This window comes from Pelodiscus sinensis, chromosome 22, assembly GCF_052426305.1.
Source record: "Pelodiscus sinensis isolate ZL-2025 chromosome 22, ASM5242630v1, whole genome shotgun sequence".
Classification (NCBI taxonomy): domain Eukaryota; kingdom Metazoa; phylum Chordata; order Testudines; family Trionychidae; genus Pelodiscus; species Pelodiscus sinensis.
The window spans coordinates 4,454,589-4,475,357 of record NC_143073.1 but is presented as its reverse complement, the minus strand read 5'-3'; the positions used below and the strand labels follow the sequence as shown (position 1 = coordinate 4,475,357).

The 20,769-nt window shown below is 42.0% G+C and overlaps 1 protein-coding gene across 2 annotated transcripts in view; it reads left to right on the top strand.

Annotated features, from left to right (window-relative positions):
* RPRD2 (regulation of nuclear pre-mRNA domain containing 2) overlaps positions 1-20,769 on the top strand; it is a 52,984-nt gene that overhangs the window by 25,323 nt on the left and 6,892 nt on the right. The window contains exons 3-10 of one of the 2 annotated variants that reach the window (XM_075907407.2): positions 7,217-7,317; positions 10,769-10,846; positions 12,206-12,258; positions 15,411-15,537; positions 16,694-16,869; positions 17,626-17,911; positions 18,373-18,633; positions 19,747-19,950. In XM_075907407.2, coding sequence (XP_075763522.2) covers positions 7,217-7,317; positions 10,769-10,846; positions 12,206-12,258; positions 15,411-15,537; positions 16,694-16,869; positions 17,626-17,911; positions 18,373-18,633; positions 19,747-19,950 — 1,286 coding nt within the window. The remainder of the gene's footprint in view (positions 1-7,216; positions 7,318-10,768; positions 10,847-12,205; positions 12,259-15,410; positions 15,538-16,693; positions 16,870-17,625; positions 17,912-18,372; positions 18,634-19,746; positions 19,951-20,769) is intronic. The other variant, XM_075907408.2, reaches the window with a different exon arrangement.

Sequence of the window (20,769 nt, the reverse complement as noted above, 5' to 3'; positions counted from 1 at the left end):
TTTAATATTGATGGTGCCTGCCAATGATGGAAATGTGTGTGCCTGGGCTGGTAAAATCCCAGCTAAAAAGTTAAGTGGTTAAATGGAATGTTATAAACGTTCCATTTTAACTGGTTAACCTGGATGCTCCAGGTTAGAGGCTGCTCCAGACCAGCCTGGCTGGAGCAGTCTGCAGCGTGGTGCAATGGGCCCAGCCGGGATGGAGCAGTGCGAGCTGCTCCAGGCTGGCTGGGCTGCTGGTTAACCAGCTACCAGTAAGCCTTGCCCAGTAATAGTGAGGCTAACTGGGTTACCCGTTAACATCGCTAATACAAACTCTACTTTCCCACTTATACCACAAGACTGACTAGTGGTATTTTAATCATCTTTCAAAAAAGTCCACTCCAGGCAGCTGAGTGAGTAAAACTTTCAACAGGCAGATCTACCTGACTACCGGTTTAAATGGGTAATGGAAAAGCTGCTGCCTCTGATACATGGTTAGCCATGTATATGCATTTTAACTTGGGATGTGAACATGTACATGGTTAACTGATGAGTCTGTGCTCATGGATTAACATGCACGGTTACACACAGGGCACCCCCCCTTCTTCCATCTGATGCAGAGGCAATAGTGTGGGGGTGGGAGGTCGAGAGCCCATACGCATGGGGATCTGGCTTAAAAGCTGCCTCCCCTCCCAAGTGTAAATTTTAAGCAGTTATATTTATGTAAATAAACGCATTTTAATAGTCCTAATTTTAACACCCCTAGAAAACACTACTCACTCCTTTCATCCTCTCCCAATGCTGTATGTCAGGGTAACTTGGTTTGTCCACTCTTTAACTTACCTATCTTGGGGTATTTCTATACTTCAGTGAAAGGCCTGCTGCTGACTTGAGTCAGCTGCCTTGAAATTGTGGGACTTGGGTCGTGGGTCTGAAAATTGCAGTGAGATTCTTAGGCTGGAGGCTGGGCTCTGAGACACTATGAGGAGGGAAAGTCGCAATCCAGGTTTCAGCCTATGACTGAGCATTTACATTGCTGCACCCCAAGGACTGTAAGCCTAAGGGTGCTTACATCACTCAGTTGATGTGTGCACTGAGACATGCTATAGGTTTTTTTTATTATGGTCTAGATGTACCTTTGGGGTATGTGTACACAGCAAAGAAAAACCTGCAGCTGGCGTGTGCCACTGATTTGAGCTATGGGGCCGTTTCAGTACTGTGTAAACTTCTGGGCTTGGTCTAGAGCAGGGCTACTCAACCCATGGCCCGATTGTTTGTGGCCCGTGGTGCAGTTTGGGTTGATATGCATTTTAGTAGTTAAATTCTTGATCTGTCATTGCACATTAAAGGTGCTGTCGTATGAGTGGAAATTGGGTAAATGTTGCATTTTATTAATATCCGCAGAACTGACTTAAATGGGGCTTGCATGTTATGTAGTCTTGCTTAATCTTTGTATTTATGCCTGTCCATGTGAAAGAAGCTGTTTGCACATATATTTCCATGTACATACAATCACATTTAAATTGTGGCCCTCGACATGTGCTGGGGGTATCATTGTGGCCCCTGGGCTTCCAAAGTTGAGTAACCCTGGCCCAGAGTCCTATCTCTGGGACCATGGGAGCCCAAGTCTGGAAATCTACATGGCAATGAAACAGCCCCACAGCACAAGCCCCCAAACCTGAGTTTGCTGGCATAGGCCAGACATGGGTTTTTCTTTGCTATGTAGTTTTACCTTTGGAGACCTTTGCTGCATCTCTTGTATAGGGAAGAATGCAATTCTGCATCTTTCTAGGCTTGATGAATGATGATTCACAGTGCAAAAATTTATTTTGACTTTCAAACCCCCAAGCACAATCCTATTACAACCTCTCAAACTGTAAACCAATAGTACCTGGCTTCAAACTGATGGTTTCCAACTAACGTCTCCCTGTCAGTTTGTACCCATCAAAAGATGCTAAAAATACATCATCCCATTATCTGAGGAACTTCCCGCCATTGTTGAGTTTGAATGTGCACAGGTTGTAGATTAACTTCTGTTCTGTTGTTCAGTGCTGCTACTATTGACTGAGTTTTTGCCTGGCAAAGTATCTTAAACTACGAGGTGAGTTGACTGTAAAAAACATACAATTACAACCATTTATAGTGAACTTTCAGAGATGCTGTGGTGGAAAGGCCTCTAAAGTTCCTTGCAGATTAGTTTTGTATTTCCAATTAGTTTATTATTCTCAGGTTCTCTAGGGTAATTGCTTCTGCTGAGCAGGCCCTGTGTTCATATCTGGCCACTTGAGATTTTACTGTATTATTATTGGAGCCTGTGTACATCATCATTTGCAGGGGATAGTATTCCCTGTAGTAGCCAACAACTGATGATTAAGTGCTACTACTTGATTTTCTTCCCTCTCCTCTCTCCCCCACTAATTCTGCTCCCCCCCCCATGTTGTTTCTGGAATTGTTTATTTATACTTGAATTTTTGTATTGATTAAAGAAATCTTGGGGGTGGAAATGTTATTTCTGTTTGTGGTGTTTCAAATTTGTCTGAATATAGCCCTAGAGCAGAGCTGGGCAAAATAGACCCAGGGGCTGGATCCCGCCTGCGGGCCACCCTGCCAGGACCCTCAGGCACACAGCTTCTGCGGGTTTTAAAGTGCAGTCTGCTCTGGAGGGAGGGGAAGGCTTGGAATGATCTCCCTTGCCCCCAGCCCAATCCTCAGCTCCTATTGGCCAGAAACAACTGGCCAATAGGAATTGACCCCAGCCAATCTCTCAGCTCCTATTCACTGGAAGCAACCAACCAATAAAAGCTGAGAGATTGGCCTGGAGGATGGGGGCAGCACAAGCCTCTTCCCTGTCCCGGAGCCAGTGGAGGGAATAGCCTGCAGCCCTAAGTGATCTGGGGCTACAGGAGCCCAGCCTGCCTTTGGGGTGCTGGCTAGGAGATGCTTAGGTAAGTGCCTGGCAGGCAGAGCCTGCCTCTGGCACCCCTGTGCCTCCTGCACCCCAACTCCCTCCCCCAGGTCACCATCCAAACCCTCTGTACTCCCCTACCCCATTTCACAACTCTCTCCCAGGCTCTATCCTCTCCTGTACCCCTCCCCCAGGCCAGAATCCTCTCCTTCACCCAAACTCCCTCTCAGACCCCACACCATCTCCTGCATCCCAGTCCCTTACCCTGTGCTCCCTTCTGTACCCAGCCTCCATCCTAGACCCCACACCACCTCCAAAGAAAAGTGTTGCCCTTGACCACTTTCCAAAATCTTGGGGTGGCCCCTCACAAAAATTATTGCCCACCCCTGTCCTAGAGTGTGTTGGCTAGTCCCAGCCATCACCGCTGCTTAAGGATGGATCTTGAGAAGCCATTAGCATTTAGGCCACATGTTCACAGTGGGGGAGATCGACGCTGCTGTGATTGATCTTCCAGAGTTTGATTTAACTGGAAATTGAGCTCAGAGGGTGCCACTGTCAGTGCCGGTACTCCTATTCCTTGCAAGGAGTATGAGAAGCTGATGGGAGTGTGTACTCCCGTTGGCCGCCTGCTGTGGAGGCTGCGCAGAAACTCAAGTTAAGGTACATTGATTCCAGCTACATAATTAACGTAGCGGGAGTGGCTTTGACTTTCCCTTTTAATGTAGACCTGGCCGTACAGGAAATTGCTGCCTTTCTTCACTGGTGTAAAAAAATCTCAGAATTGTTTGAGAGGGGAATTTTGTAGATTTCACATGACTTCAAGTTCCCAATTCTTGTCCCTCCTGTGCTCTCAGAAGAGGGCCACGGACATCCTAAAACCTTTTATGTCTTTGAGAAATCTAACTTTTTCTGTTAAATGTTAACATTGGATACCTGGTCAGGTAAAACCAGATCACATTGAGTCAACTGTAGTTCTTGATATCTGTGTGGAATTTGTCATTGTCATTTTTGAAGAAGCGGAGACAATATATTGAGCCATCTAATAAGTTTGTCTGATGTATTCTTGCGGTTAGGAACTATATCTTTCCCAAAGCTGAACATAATCTTAAGAAGTCACTGTCATGAATCTGGGAAAGTTAAAATTGTTTTGTGGGTTTTGTCTTTCAGAAGATGCTTAAAATACCTCCTGGGTTTTTTTCTGTCAGCCTTTCAATAAAATTAAGACAATCTCAAGTGCACTTCCTCAAAGTATGAACTCTTGTCAGTATTGACCTTGTTCCTGCTTCTCAGTTTGGTTACTGAGAGGACAACTTTTAAGATTAAGTCTTAAAGTTACTCAGTACTTTAGCTGAAAGATTTAGCTTATAGCCTAGGAGAAAAATGTCTGTGCCAGAAGACTTCCATCATTTAAGAGAGCATAACAGCTATGCAATGTATTTGTGTGCTGTATTTAATTGTAACATTTTATTTAGTACATTTCTAAACATGTAATTTACTCTGCCTGCCTTTTGAATTTCCTTCTTCCCTGCCCTAGCTTCATTCTTCTCTTTTCATCTAAGATATTGGACAAGCTTTTCTTTAGTTATTTTAGAGAGACTGTTTTCTATCTTTCTCTCCCACTCGGTTATATCTTTGCTGAAGTAGTTATTCTTCAGCCACGTGTCTGCTTGTGGGAACATCAACACTGCAACGGTCAGTCTTCCAGCGTTAGATTTAGTGGGTCCAGTAAAGACCCGCTAAATCAAACTCAGAGGGTGCCACCGTATGCGCTGGCACTCCTACTCCTCTTGAGCAGTAAGGGAAATTGATGGGAGCAGTTCTTCTGTTGACCTCCTGCTGTGAGGACGGCACTGAATCTCAGCTTAAGTTACATTGACTTCAGATACATTTTTTTACATAGCTGGAATTGCAGTCTTTAAGTCAACCTTTTCCCATAGTGTGACTCCTGCCCTGTATTTTGTCCATCCCATTTTCCCCCCAGAATGCTCAAAATACTTCTTTTTAAATGTATTCTGTTGATCTGACCAATCCATGCTCATTTCCTAGAAAAATCTACCGAATATAATAGCCAGGTGATAAAATTAACTGAAAGGCCCCAGTGCCACAGAAGGAATACAAAGGCAGTCCCCTTTCCCTCCAAATCTGCCATGAAAGAGGAGACTGTGTGGATTATTTCTGTGACCTCTGACTAATAAAGTGTCTGAAATTTGAAGCTTACACTTCCCATTTTTCTCACTGCTGGAAAGGAGATGCATTTTTCCCTCTTATTCTCCCTTCTTCACTTCTTATTCCAGAATTTCTCTAGCTTTTGCATGTATACTGGCGTGGAACTTTGAAACAATCTGTCCCTCTGTATTTTAGGTGCTCCTCCTCAGTTAACAGCTTCCTGCTGTTCTAAACTTTCACAAGCAGCAGAAAGAAGTTTAGCCAACACCTGACAATTTCACTATGGGCCACAGATTTGAGCCAGTCATCTGATGAAGTTGGTTTTGCCCATGAAAGCTCATGATACTATATACTTTTACTAGTCTCTAAGGTGCCACAGGACTACTTGTTTTTTAGTTACAGACCAATACCGCTATCCCTCTAAGATTGTGTGGCACTGTTAGTTCATTCTGCCTTTGATTTAGGAAGACCTGAGCAGAGGCATTTGAAGATGTCTGTCTGCTAGTTTAGAGTAATATTTTTTTCACATTTGGAAGGTGGTCTCTTCAACCATAAGGGCCACAAATTAAAGCTATTCTGCAGAAGTCAGGTGTATTTAGCAGAGAAGGGTTTCTGCTCACCCTGGATTAAGCATTAACTTCAACCTTTGGATACTAATATAGGGCTTCTATTGAAGTGCCCCTTGCCTGCTTTTGGCAGCAAAACTTGAACCTGAATCATAAAAGATACTTTTATGTTTTTGACAAATGGGAATGTATCAGTTGTAAGGATCAGTAAAAGCTCCGCAAATGTCTTCTAATTGTCTGTTTCAATGTATATTACAAAATACATTGAATCAAAAAAAATTGACTGTGTTTTTGCCCTGACTGTGCTGCATTTGCAAGAAATACTGTGTGGCATCTTAAATTGAGAGAATTGTGTGAATTAACTCGTGTGGTATCTGGATACTTTGAAAGTAGTTATTTGGAGGGAGGCAGGTTATTTCATTTTCCTATCAATTTACCCTTCAATCAGGAGTTAATAAGGCAAGACACTTGACTTGAAAGAATATTGATCTTGTGAGAGGGTAATTAAATTAGTCTGTCCACCTTACATCTGCATTCCACATGGGTGGAATGGCAAAATCTCCAAAACTGAGTGGTTCTTAGAGGCACAGAAAGGAGAATGTGATCTGAGACTAGAATTCGCTGATCACAAAGGTATGCTCGCCACAGTAGTGAGATATCAGAGTATGCAAGGGGGATTCTGTGACTTCATGTCAATGTTAGTACAGTGCCTAAGGAGTTTTGATAACTGGTTGTTGAAATCTAAGACTGTACACTGCAGCTGTACTGCTGTAACTGCAAGGTATAGTAGCACTAGGCCATGTCTACATGGAGGAAATTGACTGGCATAGCTATTCCAGAATAATTATTCTGATGTAATTTAGCTCTTCTGGAATAACTCCCCTGTGGATGCTATTCTGGATTAAAAGTGATTTTATTCTGAAATAAGTTTCAGAGAAGTAGCCATGTTAGTCTGTTTTAAATAGGAATGTGAAAATGTAACTGTGTAAGCAGATAACCAGTGAGCCTGGGCTCATCAATTAATGGTTACATGCAGGCTCCCTGTATGCACAGCACCCTGCGTGTATGTAACTGTGTACTCAATGACATTTTCACCGCTTACATGGTTACTTAATTGCTAAAACTAGGGATGTTAAAATGCATGCCAAAACAATGAGGCGTCCTATGGCACCTTAAAGACTAACAAATTTATTTGAACATAAGCTTTCATGGGCTGGAAATTCTGGAATAGTTACTGTATTTTGTGAGCAGACTAATTAAAAAGTCACTTTTATTCCAGAATAGTGTCTTTCATGGGGAACTATTTCATAATACCAATATCAGGCAATATCTTATTTGTTCAGGGTAAAACTGCTAGTTTTCTATGTGCTAACCTTGTCCCAGTTCAACACATGCTTAATTTTAAGCATAAAAATTGACTCCATTGACTTAGGTATCTTATTGACTTGGTACTCACCTACAGACATATCTAAAATCTTTTAGAAATTTGTTTAAACATTGCAAAGATTACATTTCCATCATATAGTTTTCCATCGTAGAATAACGGAAAATTATATGGTGACAACACACTAAAATTGAATGCCTTTTTTTTTTTCAGGGATCCATCAGTTTCTAAATCTATAGAAAGAATCTTTAAAATCTGGGAAGACAGAAATGTATATCCTGAAGAAACCATTTTGGCACTAAAAGAAGCTTTAAGTAAGTCCTTTATATTTGCCATTCTTAATATAAGAGCTAATTTACTATGTATAATAATTAAATGGTCTGAAGTCAATAAAACACTGTCACTGTTTAAATGTATTAATTGCTCTTTCTGCATTTTCAGGAATTTAAAAAGGGAAAGCTTAGAGTAATATGAATTAGCTTTGTAATTATTTGTTGAACAATTCTGTTTAAAGCCATTAAGTCCTTTGATTTTTAACTATAGTGTAAATTGTAATTGTATGAGTTGATAGCAAATATATATTATGTTTAAGGTATCTCTAGTGAGATAAATAGAAAGGAACATAAACACTGTCAAATCAAGTGTAAACATGTAATAAGAAAAGCAAAAAAAGATTTTGAGGAACAGCTAGCCAAAAACTCAAAAAGAAATAACAAAATGTTTAAGTACATTAGAAGCAAGAAGCCTGCTTTAAAAGCCTGTGGGTCCCCTAGATGATCGAGCTATAAAAGGAGCAATCAAGGACGATAAAGCCATTGCGGAGAAATTAAATGATTTCTTTGCTTCAGTCTTCACGGCTGAGGACGTTGGGGAGATTCCTGAATCTGCACCATCCTTTGTGGGTGATGAATCTGAGGAACTGTCCCAGATTGAAGTGTCATTAGAGGAGGTTTTGGAACAAATAGAAAAACTTAATGTTAACAAATCTCCGGGACCGGATGGCATTCATCCAAGGGTTCTAAAAGAACTTAAATGGGAAATTGCTGAGCTATTATCTGTGGTTTGTAACCTATCCTTTAAATCGGCTTCCGTACCTAATGACTGGAAGGTAGCCAACGTGACACCAATATTTAAAAAGGGCTCTAGAGGCGATCCTGGCAATTACAGACCAGTAAGTCTAACTTCAGTACTGGGCAAATTAGTTGAAACAATAGTAAAAAATAAAATTGTGAGGCATGAAGAAGAACATAATTTGTTGGACAAAAGTCAACATGGTTTCTGTAAAGGGAAATCATGTCTTACTAATCTATTAGAGTTCTTTGAAGGGGTTAACAAACATGCAGACGAGGGGGATCCAGTACATATAGTATACTTAGATTTTCAGAAAGCCTTTGACAAGGTTCCTCACCAAAGGCTCTTGTGTAAATTACATGGCCATAGGATAAGAGGGAAGGTCCTTTCTTGGATTGAGAACTGGTTAAAAGACACGAAACAAAGGGTAGGAATAAATGGTAAATTTTCAGATTGGAGAGGGGTAACTAGTGGTGTACCCCAAGGGTCAGTCCTGGGACCAATCCTTTTCCACTTATTCATAAATGATCTGGAGAAAGGGGTAAGCAGTGAGGTAGTAAAATTTGCAGATGATACCAAACTGTTTAGGATAGTCAAGACAGAAGCAGACTGAGGGACTCCCAAGAAGATCTCACCAAACTGAGTGATTGGGCAACAGAATGGCAAATGAAATTTAATGTTGATAAGTGTAAAGTAATGCACATTGGGGAAAAATAACCCCAACTATACGTACAGTATGATGGGGGTTAATTTGGCTACGACAAATCAGGAAAGAGATCTTGGAGTTATCGTGGACAGTTCTCTGAAAACTTCCACGCAGTGTGCAGCGGCGGTCAAAAAGGCAAATAGGATGCTAGGAATTATTAGGAAAGGGATAGAAAATAAGACCCAGAATATCTTACTGCCCCTGTATAAAACTATGGTACGCCCACATCTTGAATACTGTGTACATATGTGGTCTCCTCACCTCAAAAAAGATATTTTGGCCTTGGAAAGGGTTCAGAAAAGGGCAACTAAAATGATTAGGGGTTTGGAACGGGTCCCATATGAGGAGAGGTTAAAGCGACTGGGACTTTTCAGTTTAGAAAAGAGGAGACTGAGGGGGGATATGATAGAGGTCTATAAAATCATGAGTGGAGTGGAGTGGGCTGATAAAGAAAAGTTATTTAGTAGTTCCCATAATAGAAGAACTAGAGGACACCAAATGAAATTAATGGGTAGCAGGTTTAAAACTAATACAAGAAAGTTCTTCTTCACACAGCGTGTAGTCAACCTGTGGAACTCCTTGCCAGAGGAGGCTGTGAAGGCTAGAACTATAATAGAGTTTAAAGAGAAGCTGGATAAATTCATGGAGGTTAGGTCCATAAAAGGCTATTAGCCAGGGGATAAAATGGTGTCCTTGGCCTCTGTTTGTCAGAGGCTGGAGAGGGATGGCAGGAGACAAATCGCTTGATCATTGTCTTTGGTCCACCCTCTCTGGGGCACCTGGTGCTGGCCACTGTTGGTAGACAGGATACTGGGCTAGATGGACCTTTGGTCTGACCCAGTACGGCCGTTCTTATGTTCTTATATGTTAAAGGAGTTCTGAGCATCATGCCTACACAGAAGCTAGTTGTTAACTATATGGAATTTGTGTTCTTGGCTCCTCCCCTTTATCTTGAGGTTTTGGGACATTCAGACTTTACATCTACAACTTCAGTTGATACCAAGAGTTCATCTGGGAAGAGCTGAGTAAAAAAAAAATCTTCCATTTTCTCTCCATAGAGGTTGAATATTATTGGTAAAATATCTACCATATTCGGGGAAAAAAATGGAAACCTCCATTATAGTATGGATAGTTTAAGTCTTCAATTGCTTATGTAAATATATTTTTTTAAACCAGAGATACCAAATATTAACTGAGTGGCATGCACAATAAACTAACTAATGGAAAATCTATTCTTTCTGAATGTGAAGGAGACAAGAGCATAATTCTGTTTTCCCTGATTATATTGTTCATAGTTAAAACTGTTTTTCTGTTGCTTGTTTAAATGTGGCTTTATCTGATGTCAGTAATTGTTACTTGAGAAATAGAAATCATGTACTTGCTTCCTTGGTGAACAAAAAGACGTTCACTTAAACATTACAAATCAATAAAAGCGAATTCCGTATGTGTGTTTGGTTAATGATTGGAATCTCATACAGGTTTTGTAATTTAGAAAAAAAAAAAAACTTCTAAATTTGATTTAATATTTCTTAGCAAATAAGTTTGTCTTGCAACAAGCTTTTTAGTTGAATGCAAGTCTTTTTAATTTAGACTTTGGGGTAAGTAAATGCTCATTTAAATTTCAAAACATACCTTACTATTTCCCCTAAAATGTGTGGGTTTTTTTTCTATCTGCTTTTTTTCCCCAATCATAATTCACTGTTTGAGATTTTAAAGAGCAAATTGTCAGGCTCTGATTGTTGAATCCTCTGTTCTTTTAAAGGGGAACAGACTTTCTTTACAAATAGAATGACCATCATAAAAGTTACTATATTCTTGAGTAAACTTAATTTGCCTTGGGCATTCAACAGCTCATCTAGGAAAGTTGTTTTATGGATTTTAAAACAAATTTCTGTTAATCTTTTACCATGCAATCATATGACACCAAAACCAGAGAACTTTAAAGGAATCCCATAATGCCAGACTGCAAAAAATGAAATGTTTTCCAGGTACCACTTTCAAAACTCAGAAGCAGCAGAAAGAAACTCTGAACAAACAACCGAATAAGCCGTGGAAGAAATCTCAAAGTAAGGAAACCATGTCAGCTATCTGAACTAATATTAAAAATGCCTTCTTGAGGAACAGAAGAATGACTAGTGCAAAACTGGCAAAGTACCTGGTCTCTAAGTATGATCAAGCATGTGTCTTCCAGACTTGTGAAGTTCCTTACTGGCATGTGTAAAACACCAAGGAGTTGCTGCTAGAAAATCACTTTTTAAGGAATGAAATGTGAATAAAACTTTAAAGAGCAAATGTTATGAACAGTATTAAAAAGATCTGGTGGAACTTCTTGGAGACTGGCATTAGAATATTCAGAAATGAAGAGAAGACAGAAATGATAACCATGTACATTGGCAACAGTGAAACATGGTGGACATTCCCTTCAAGTTCAGGAATACATCTTCAACAGCAAACTAGATTCTAAGATAATGGAATACTTACAGTGAGGCAGTGCAGTTAATGAATAATTGAAAACTATCAGGATTACAGTTTAGTAGCTGGAACCACATTTATAATGTACCAGTCTCTAACCTTGCAATAACTATAATATGGAAAATCCTTGAATTGGCAAGAAAGCAAGATGATGGAACATTAGGTGTAAAACTTGGCAAATGCCACTGTAAGAGTGCTGAGACTACTGGACTAGAAGGACAATAAAAGGGGACAGGCGGGTTGGAATCTTATTACCAGAAAAAAATCAGCCACAAGATGTGTATGGAAAATCATTTTCTAGACTAATGGCTAAGGGAGTTAGCATATCTTATGCGATCATGTTGTTATTAATTTCTGTGCTAGTTAAGTAACAAATGGATTTAGATCTCATGAAATGTGATTGCATATTTTTTTCTCCGCAGTTTCTCAGTCTCTAAATGAAATGTTAGAACATAAGTGTAAGTGCAGGGAAATCTTTAAGGAAGGAGATTGGTTAGACCAAGTAAAGGTGTAAGTGATGCATCGTCCCAAGGAAATTCTAAACTCAGTGGGTCAGTTATCGGTGTCTAAAGTTCAGGAAATAGGATTTTCTTTTCTTCAGAAAATTATAAACTAGCACTCAAGGTTAGTGGATGAATCTTTGCAAGAAATGTATATACAGTAGAGCAGGAAAACATTTTCCACAGTAACTGTTTATGCAGTGCATAAATTATATGGAAAAATCTACAGTCTAACTTGTTGACTTCTGAATCCTAGCTCTGTGCTTTCTAATGTTTCTGAAAAGCAAATAACAGAGTGACAGCTGTGCAGAGGGGGAAGTATAATGAAATAACAAATTTCTATGTAAGATATACACAAGATGCTAACAAACGGTCTCTTCTGAGTTTTGACTGCAGTCAATACTGTTTGTTTTTGTAATTGATATCTTAATTTACACATTTTTATACCAACAGCATCCTCAAATCCAAAAGCTGCTCTAAAGTCGAAGATTGTTGCTGAATTCAGAGTAAGTTAAGCAAGTCAAGATATCTTTTGTATTAATCTCTGTCCTTTCACTGTAATGATCTCAACTAGTTTGTTTTACAGGCAGTCCCCGGGTTACGTACAAGATAGGGACTGTAGGTTTGTTCTTAAGTTGAATCTGTATGTAAGTCGGAACTGGCGTCCAGATTCAGCCGCTGCTGAAACTGACCACCAGTTCTGACTTACATACAGAATCAACTTAAGAACCCCAAGCGTCCCCAAGTCAGCTGCTGCTGAAACTGATCAGCAGCTGATTCCAGGAAGCCCGGGGCAGAGCAACTCTGCCTCGGGCTTCCTGTAGCCAGCGCTGGTCAGTTTCAGCAGCGGCTAAATCAGGACGCCTGGGGCAGAGCAGCTGGGGTGCTGCTGGGTTGCTCCAGTAGCGCCAATCCTCGGCACTACGGGACCAACCCAGCAGCACCCCATCTGCTCTGCCCCAGACGTCTTGATTCAGCCGCTGCTGAAACTGACCAGCAGCGGCTGAATCAGGACCAGAGCAGCTGGGGTGCTGCTGGGTTGGACCAGTAGCGCCCAGAGCGGCGCTGCGGGACCAACCGGCAGCACCCCAGCTGCTCTGCCACAGGCGTCCGGAGAAAAGCCTAGTCTGCTGGGGGGGGCGTACTAGCTGCGCCCCCCCCCCCCCCACCCCAGCAGACCAGGAAGACACGGGCGGCGGACCAAGACGCACCGCGGTCCCGCCGCCTGGGTCCTCCGCGGCTTTGCTCCCAGTCTCCCTGGTCTGCTGGAGACCAGCAGACCAGGGAAACGGGGAGCAAAGCCTCTGAGGACGCCGGCAGCGGGACAGCCGCGGGGCGTCTGGGCTGTCCCGCTGCCGGCTTCCCCCGCGGCTTTTCAAAGCCTCGGGGAAGCCGGCAGCGGAGCAGCCCAGGTGCGCCTGGGGTGCCCCGCTGCCCGAGCCCCCCCCCACGGCTTTGCAAAGCCTCGGGGAAGCCGGCAGCGGAGCAGTCCAGGCGCGCCTGGGCTGCCTCGCTGCCCGAGCCCCCCCGCGGCTTTGCAAAGCCGCGCGGGGGGGGGGGGGGGGGGCCCGGGCAGCGGGGCAGCTACCCCGCTGCCCGAGCCCCTCCGCGGCTTTGCTCTGCGTCTTCCTGGTCTGCAGACCAGGGAGACGCAGAGAAAGCCCCAGAGTACACGGGCGGCAGGACCGCGAGGTCCCGCAGTCCGTGTACTCCAGGGCAGCCCCATTCGTAACTGTCGGATCCGCGTAAGTCGGGGACTGCCTGTATATCCAAGTGTTGTTGGGGCTTGATTTGAAACTATTGCCCTCCATGTTTATTTGTTCATTGCTGTATAGTGTGCACAATGCTCTGAGGCTGCAAGCTCTGCAGAGCTGTAGCTTGTTCTGTAATGTGTTGTGTATGTTGGTGCTATTTAAAAATAGGGTGTGGAAATAGAGCCAGGGAGTGGGGACAGGTCCCATTTTGCTATGAAATTAAGCAGATAGAGGCAATTAATTCTTTTACATAATTTAGAATTACCTGCTGCAAGAAAATAATTTGCTGCCTTGTTAAGAACTGGACCTTTTGTAATCACAGAGTATAATTATATGATTGCACATGGTTTTAATCGTAGGTCTAGAAGGGACCTCCAGAGTAAGGATGTTAAAATGTGTGTAATTGGCTAATCATGTAACTGGTTGCACAGTTACACACAGGGTGGCAGTCAGCTTACCGGGAGCTGTCTTAAAAGCCAGTTCCCAGCACACACCAGTTCCTGCCTGCCACTCTGCTCCTGGGGAGCCAGCTACTGTCCCGCCTACTGCTGCTCCCCAGAAGCCTGACTAGGAGCTGCATGTAACTGTTTGGGTAACCAGTAAGCTCATGCTTATCAGTTACCTGTTGAAATGGCTACTCTCTTACATCACTATTTCAGAGGTCATCTAGTTCTGTGATTTTCAAAGTCCAGGTCGCAACCCAGTACTAGTTCATGGAAAGTCAGGCACTGGGTTGCCTTGCTGTAAGGTGCCAAGGTGACTAGCGGGGGTTTTAAGGCTAGCTTCCTGCCTGTCCAAGCACTGCAGACCGTGCTGTGTCCTGGAAACAGTCAGCAGCAGGTCCAGTTCCTAAGTGGAAGCGAGTAGCAAACTCACGAGATTAAAAAGGCAAAACAAGCCAAAAAATGAAGCTGTGTCAAAATAAGCTCCATCCATTTGTGCGTGGCAATATCTGGAGACAAACAGGAACCAGCCAATGGGAGTGGGGAGCCACAGTTTGGGGTGAGGACAGCTGCTGGAGCTGGAGCTGCTGCTGGCCAGTGTTCTAGGACAGGCAGGAAGCTGCCTCGCCATCCCATTGCATCACTGACCGGGAGCCACCGGAGGTAAGCCTATGCCCCAACAATCCCCTATCCCAGCCCTGAGCATCCGTAAACCCAGAAATCCCTCCATACCTCAAACACCTCATCCCTCAACCCCATCCCATAGCAAAAGTTATTTTACTGCTATAGCTTAAAGCAGGTCCCTGAATGGAGTTAGCTATACTGGGAAATGGACTTTTTGCCATTATAACTGCATATACCCTAATGCTTTTGTTTGTACAGCTACGGCAGTTGAGGGTATAATTTTTTCCACACGCCTAACGACAGATGTAAATATTAGTTAAAAAAACCATATAGCGGATTAAAATGTTAATAAGTTATCCAGTTAAACATTTAACTGGGGAATTAGAGGTGCAGAGGGGTATTACAGTACACTCACATTTTACATTGGGGCTTCTGTCTGCCAGTGCCAAGGTAGCAGTAGAATCCTGGGCTTCAGCCAGCAGCTGAGTTTAATCGTTAACCGTTAACTGAAACTGAGAAGGCTGATGCTGTTTGGTTAACTGGTTAAACATTTACATCCCTACACCTAATTAGTATCTATGCCAGCAAATCTCTCATTTACCATACTTAGAGGTCTGATCATCACCTTGTGGTTTCAGTTCCGTTTGGTATGACTTACATGAATTCAGAGAAACATATGGTTTATTCCAGCATCAGTGAAAAAGCCTCTGCTTTGATAAGTGGCAGTTTCTCAATGGAATACTTATTTGTTACTTAAAAAAAGGTCCATGGTGGTAACACTTCAAAATCATGGCTTCTCTTCTGCAGAACGTAATGAGGCTTTTGTTGTTTTTTCAGCCACAGTCCCTTGTTGATGAATTGTTGTTTTATAAACGTTCAGAAGACCAGATAGAGTTGAAAGAGAAGCAGCTTTCTACTATGAGGGTGGATGTATGCAGCACTGAAACACTTAAATGCTTAAAAGGTACAAGTCATGTTATCAAAGGAAACCATTTACGAGTAGTTTTAGTAATTCATTAGATTTCTGCCTTTGTTTGCTAATGAATTTCAGATTGTACTTTGACATCATTTAGCATTCTACAATTAACGCACTTTTGGAAGTTTCAACTCCTTTTATTTAAAAATATACAGTACTTCAGAAATCTGCTTTTTTGATCCAGTACACTACAGCAGTATTGATTGATAGCTGTTACTGTAATATTTCATAAGCCACAGGATGGAAATGTTTGATTTTAGTTATGAGCACATCAGCTGCCTTTGAATGTACATAATCTCCCAATATCTTGGGTTTCATGTATAGTAATCTTTTACAATGGTTTTTAATTAGTTCTCCTAGTGCATGTTTGAATGTATTTATTTTTCAAATAACTTTAAAATGCACATTGTGCCCTTATAAAGTACAAAACTCCAGAGTACTTGTCCCCAAGGTGTAGTAACACTTTCAGCTGTGAGATTGAGCCTGAGATCTTGTGCACCAGAAGCATGACTCTGCTTCTTGAGCTAAAGGTGTAACTGCAGATAGCCCAAATAGGCTGTAGCCTTTGTAGCTGGCTATGAGAGCGGGATGGAATATTTCATCAGTTTAGTACCTAGCTTGCATGGAGGTAAGAGCCATGGGCCAGATTTACAAAGGTATTTATTTAAGTGTGTAACGTTGCAGATTGGCATCTGGTGAGATATTTCAGAAATGCCCACCTGTAGCTTTAGACACCAGTTGCTTAGTTCTTCAAAAAAGCTATAATAATTTAAGATTAGGGAAATTATGTAAACTTGAGTATCTGGAACAGAGTAGAGGGGGTTGACTGCAGCACCATCTACAACCGATTTTTGGCGTATCTTTGACCCACTAAATTGACTATTGTGGCTTGATCTAAGAGCATCAATCCAGGCTGTTGTGTAGACACAATCTAATTATCTCCTAAAAACAGTGAAGCGCACATATCAGCTTACTGAGCATTAATTACTGTGTGTGTGTGTGTGTGTGTGTGTGTGTGTGTGTGTGTGTGTGTGTGTGTGTGTGTGTGTGTGTGTGTGTGTGTGTGTGTGTGTGTGTGTGGAGCTGTGTTTATTCTAGGTGAGGTAATCTGCATAATGTCATTTGTCTTTAATATCTCTCTCAGACAAAACAGGAGGAAAAAAGTTTTCCAAAGAATTTGAAGAAGCAAGTTCAAAGTTAGAAGAATTTGTAAATGGTTTAGACAAGCAGGTGAAAAATGGCCCCTCACTAATTGAAGTGCTTGAGAATGCTGGTATCTTTTATGAAGCACAGTATAAGGAAGTCAAGGTAGTAGCAAATGTAAGTGCAAAACTTTCCCCAGTAGCAAATATCTTATTGGTATTGCATTACTAATAACAGGACCTAATGAAGTATACAAACTGGTATGATTATGGATTATAGAAATCTGTTAAATCATCAAGCCCTCTTAAAGTAATAACTTGGCTAAAACTTGGGGATATGTATGAAGATAAATGCTAAAATTATTTAGTTCAGTTTTCCAAAATGTCTTCTGAGTCATGCAGATAGATAATCAGGGTTTATCTGCATGTTAAATTTTGTATTAGATAAATGATTGATAAAATCTCCTTGTACTAATGAATGATGTAGAAATTTTGAGTTTAAAAAGAGAGCAGAAATGATGGAGGTCCACTAATGAGCTCATAATTTGACTTATCCTTTTTCTTGTGTTTTGCAAAGTTTTTGCATGTGAAGAAGGAAAAGTTTCATTTATTAGGCTGAGTGTAAAGTTAACTACAAGAAGTTGAATACCTTTAGTAATCAGAGATTGACCTTTGGGTCCTCATTTCTTGAAGCATTAACAAAAATGGATCTGAAAAGATTCTTCCAACAAAAACATTAACTAAATGGAAGAAGTAGTTACATGAATATCCCTTCTGAGGCCTTTGCTCTACCTGTCAGATTGAAAAGTGAAATACATAATGTGGGGGCAGAGTTGAACATGCTGCTATTGATACTATAAATGTTACAAAGATACGTTGTTTTCCTTTAGAAAAAAGGACACCAACTTAAATATGCTTTTTGTGTGTGTATTAGGCTTATAAAACATTTGCCAACAGAGTGAGCAATCTAAAGAAAAAATTAGATCAACTGAAAGCAACTCTTCCTGATCCTGAAGAGTCTCCTGTCCCTTCTCCAAGTATGGATGCTCCATCTCCAACTGGTTCTGAGTCCCCTTTCCAGGGAATGGGAGAAGAGGATGTCGTCCAGTCTCCAGTGGTGGAAAGTGAGACATCTCCCTCTCCCCAACCTGTTGCAGACAATCGGGATGTGGAGGACATGGAACTGTCCGATGTGGAAGATGACACGTCTAAAATCATTGGTATGTTCTGTGGAAGTAGCCATAAAATAGGCTTATCATTTTATACAATACTGTCTAGGCAAAACAGCTTTTCAAACCTCATTTAGGAGTAAGATGACGAGAAACTTTCCTTCTTTTGGGAACATTGCCAGTGCTCCAGTAAAAACAGGGAAGCTATGATGTTCCTAACTTAAAAAACCTCTCCATGTCCTGCTGTGAAGGCAGGGGACTGGACTCGATCTTTCACGGTCCCTTCCAGTTCTATTTTATTTATTTATAGATATAGATATATCTCCATATATGAGGCTGTGCTTAAATACCTAGCAGTTCAGTAAAGGGCATGAACAATGCCTTTTCCACTGAGCCTTTAAATTAGTTTGTGTTAAACCTGGGACACACAGAGAAGCTTGCAGCTCTCACGCCAGAAGAATTCTGTGAAGCATATTGAACATTCCATGTTATCTCTTTTATGTTTGAATTAGTGGAGGAAAGGAAGGAGAAACAGGTTGCTCCTTCTTCAGCACCTGCAAAGACTGAAAGTGTCCCAAAAGCAACACCCTCCATAGTGGTCGCTGCTACACCAGCAGTAACAACTTCAGCTCCGACTCCACCAACTCCCAAGACAGTGAGCACAGTCCCTGTCCCTCCATCGCCAGCACTTGGTCTGCCAAACCTTGCCAATGTTGACCTGGCAAAGATCAGCTCCATTCTTAGCAGCTTGACTTCTGTTATGAAGAATACAGGTGAGGCTCTGAATTGCAGCTTGTGACTGAGTGTTGCTTTTCAGCAGAAACAGGATTCTGCAGTGTACAAGCAATAATTTCCTTGCTCAGATCTTTTTTTTGTTTCTGTACCATTTTAGAAGCAAACCATTGAATTGTAATTCAGTCTGTACTTCAGACAGAGAGCTGTAACTTACTGATACTAAGTGCCCTCTCATATTAGTTTTTAAATCTTCTTTCTAAGTCAGTGGTTCTCAAAGTGGTGTCCACAGACCATGACCATCTTGCAGGTGGGCTTGGGGCGTGGCCCTCCTCTCTAAAGCAGGAAGCCGTCACTGGCACTCCATCCCCATCATTCTCTTCCCCATCCTCCCCCACTGTAAAGTTGGAGTACCAGCTCTGGCTTCCCGCTGCAGGGGCATGGAGGGAGGCGAATCTCATGGGCAGGATCCAGCTTGGAAGCTTATCCCACTGCTGCCATTGGCTGGAATCCTAGCCTATGGGAGTGGCAGGAGGCAGAGTCAAGTAAGTGCCCCCATCCCCTCCGTGCCCAGACCCTGCACCCCCAACCCCTTCACACACACAGCTTCCCACCAAGACCCTGCATCCAACCTCCTACCAGACTCCCCCCTCATCCCCTAACCCTCACGCTGCTCCTGCAGCCTATCTCCTGGCCAGAACTTGCCCCCTCACCTTCTGCTGCGCCCATTTTGTCATCATGGGTGGTTGGCTGGTGGTCAGAAGAAAGCTCTGCATTGAACAGGGTGGGCTGTTCCAAGTGATTTAAGGGCATTTGTAGTGTGGAGTTTCAATGTGGAATGTGGTGCTACCCAGGACTATGCACCATAGTGATCTTAGTGTGTCTGTGCTAGGGTTCCTACTGCTAACACTGCAGTGGTGAAGGTGACAGTGTTAGTTGTAGTCAAGGCTTCCACAGCTGCTGTCATTTTTAATCATGTAGGTCTGTGTGATGCTGTTAAATGCTAGAGGCCTCAAGAACCTTAACCACACTAGCACTTTATTATAACTCTGATATTAGTAGCAGTATGCTTGAGCTGTATATTTATCTACTGTTTTCATTGCTCTTTGAAAGTAGCATTTTGTGTTTCTGAGCAGCAAATGTTTTCACCTCAGGGGTCAGTCCTGCATCAAGACCTTCCCCAGGAACCCCAACAAGCCCCACGACTCTTACTAGTGGCCTGAAGACACCTGTTGTGGGGACTCCATCTGGTCCTCCAAATCCATTGGCAAATATTCTTTCCAAAGTTGAAATAACTCCTGAAAGCATTTTGTCAGTTCTCTCCAAAACCCAGACCCAGACTGCACCAACATTGCAAGGTCAGTATATTGTGCAAAAGATGTGGATTTTAAATAAATAGCATCTATATTTGGATGGCAGCATCGCTGTCAAAACATTCTACTGTGCGCGCTTCTGAAACAAGAATTTATCTGGAAGGAAATTAGCTTGTATAGGTAATGCTTTTTCCAAATGTAAGTTACCTTTTGGAAGGTAGTGCATTTAGTATGGGCAAGTAAATTTTGCAACAGATTCAGGGAGTGTGTGTTTAATCTTTTCAAAATCTCTTTAAAATCTGTTAATGTTGGATACCATACTGGAATGTTTTATATTTGCTTTTTTTAGTTGCAACTTTTATGACCTAATTTTAGTCGTTGTAGTACAAATAACGTTAATATTTTTATTAGCTGAACTTCACCCTGGCTTTTCAGTTTGCCAATTAATTACGTTGAATGTGTTTCCTAAAATCTAATGTTGCATGGAAAAACGTAGCAGAGCAGGGGACCCACAAGTGAGTGCCTCTTGGATTCTTTTGCTAGCTCTGGGAGGGAGTTTTAGTGGTTTGAGCAGGGGGGTTAGGAGTGGAAGACTCCTAGGTTTCTGGGGCGGCGGGGCAGTGGAATTTTCCTCTATTGCTTGCTCATATGATCTTGGTTAATATCACTTCTACGATTCTGCTTAACTATCTGTTACATGTACATAATGTCTACGTGGCTTATAAAGTATGGCATACGTCTATTGCTAAAATAAATTTGAGATCAAAAGCCCTATGGAAATACAAAGTAATTAGTAATATGTAGAGATGGCAAAGTCTCTAACCATTTTGTTGGCTCAGATTTCAGATAGTTTCAAAAATTTAA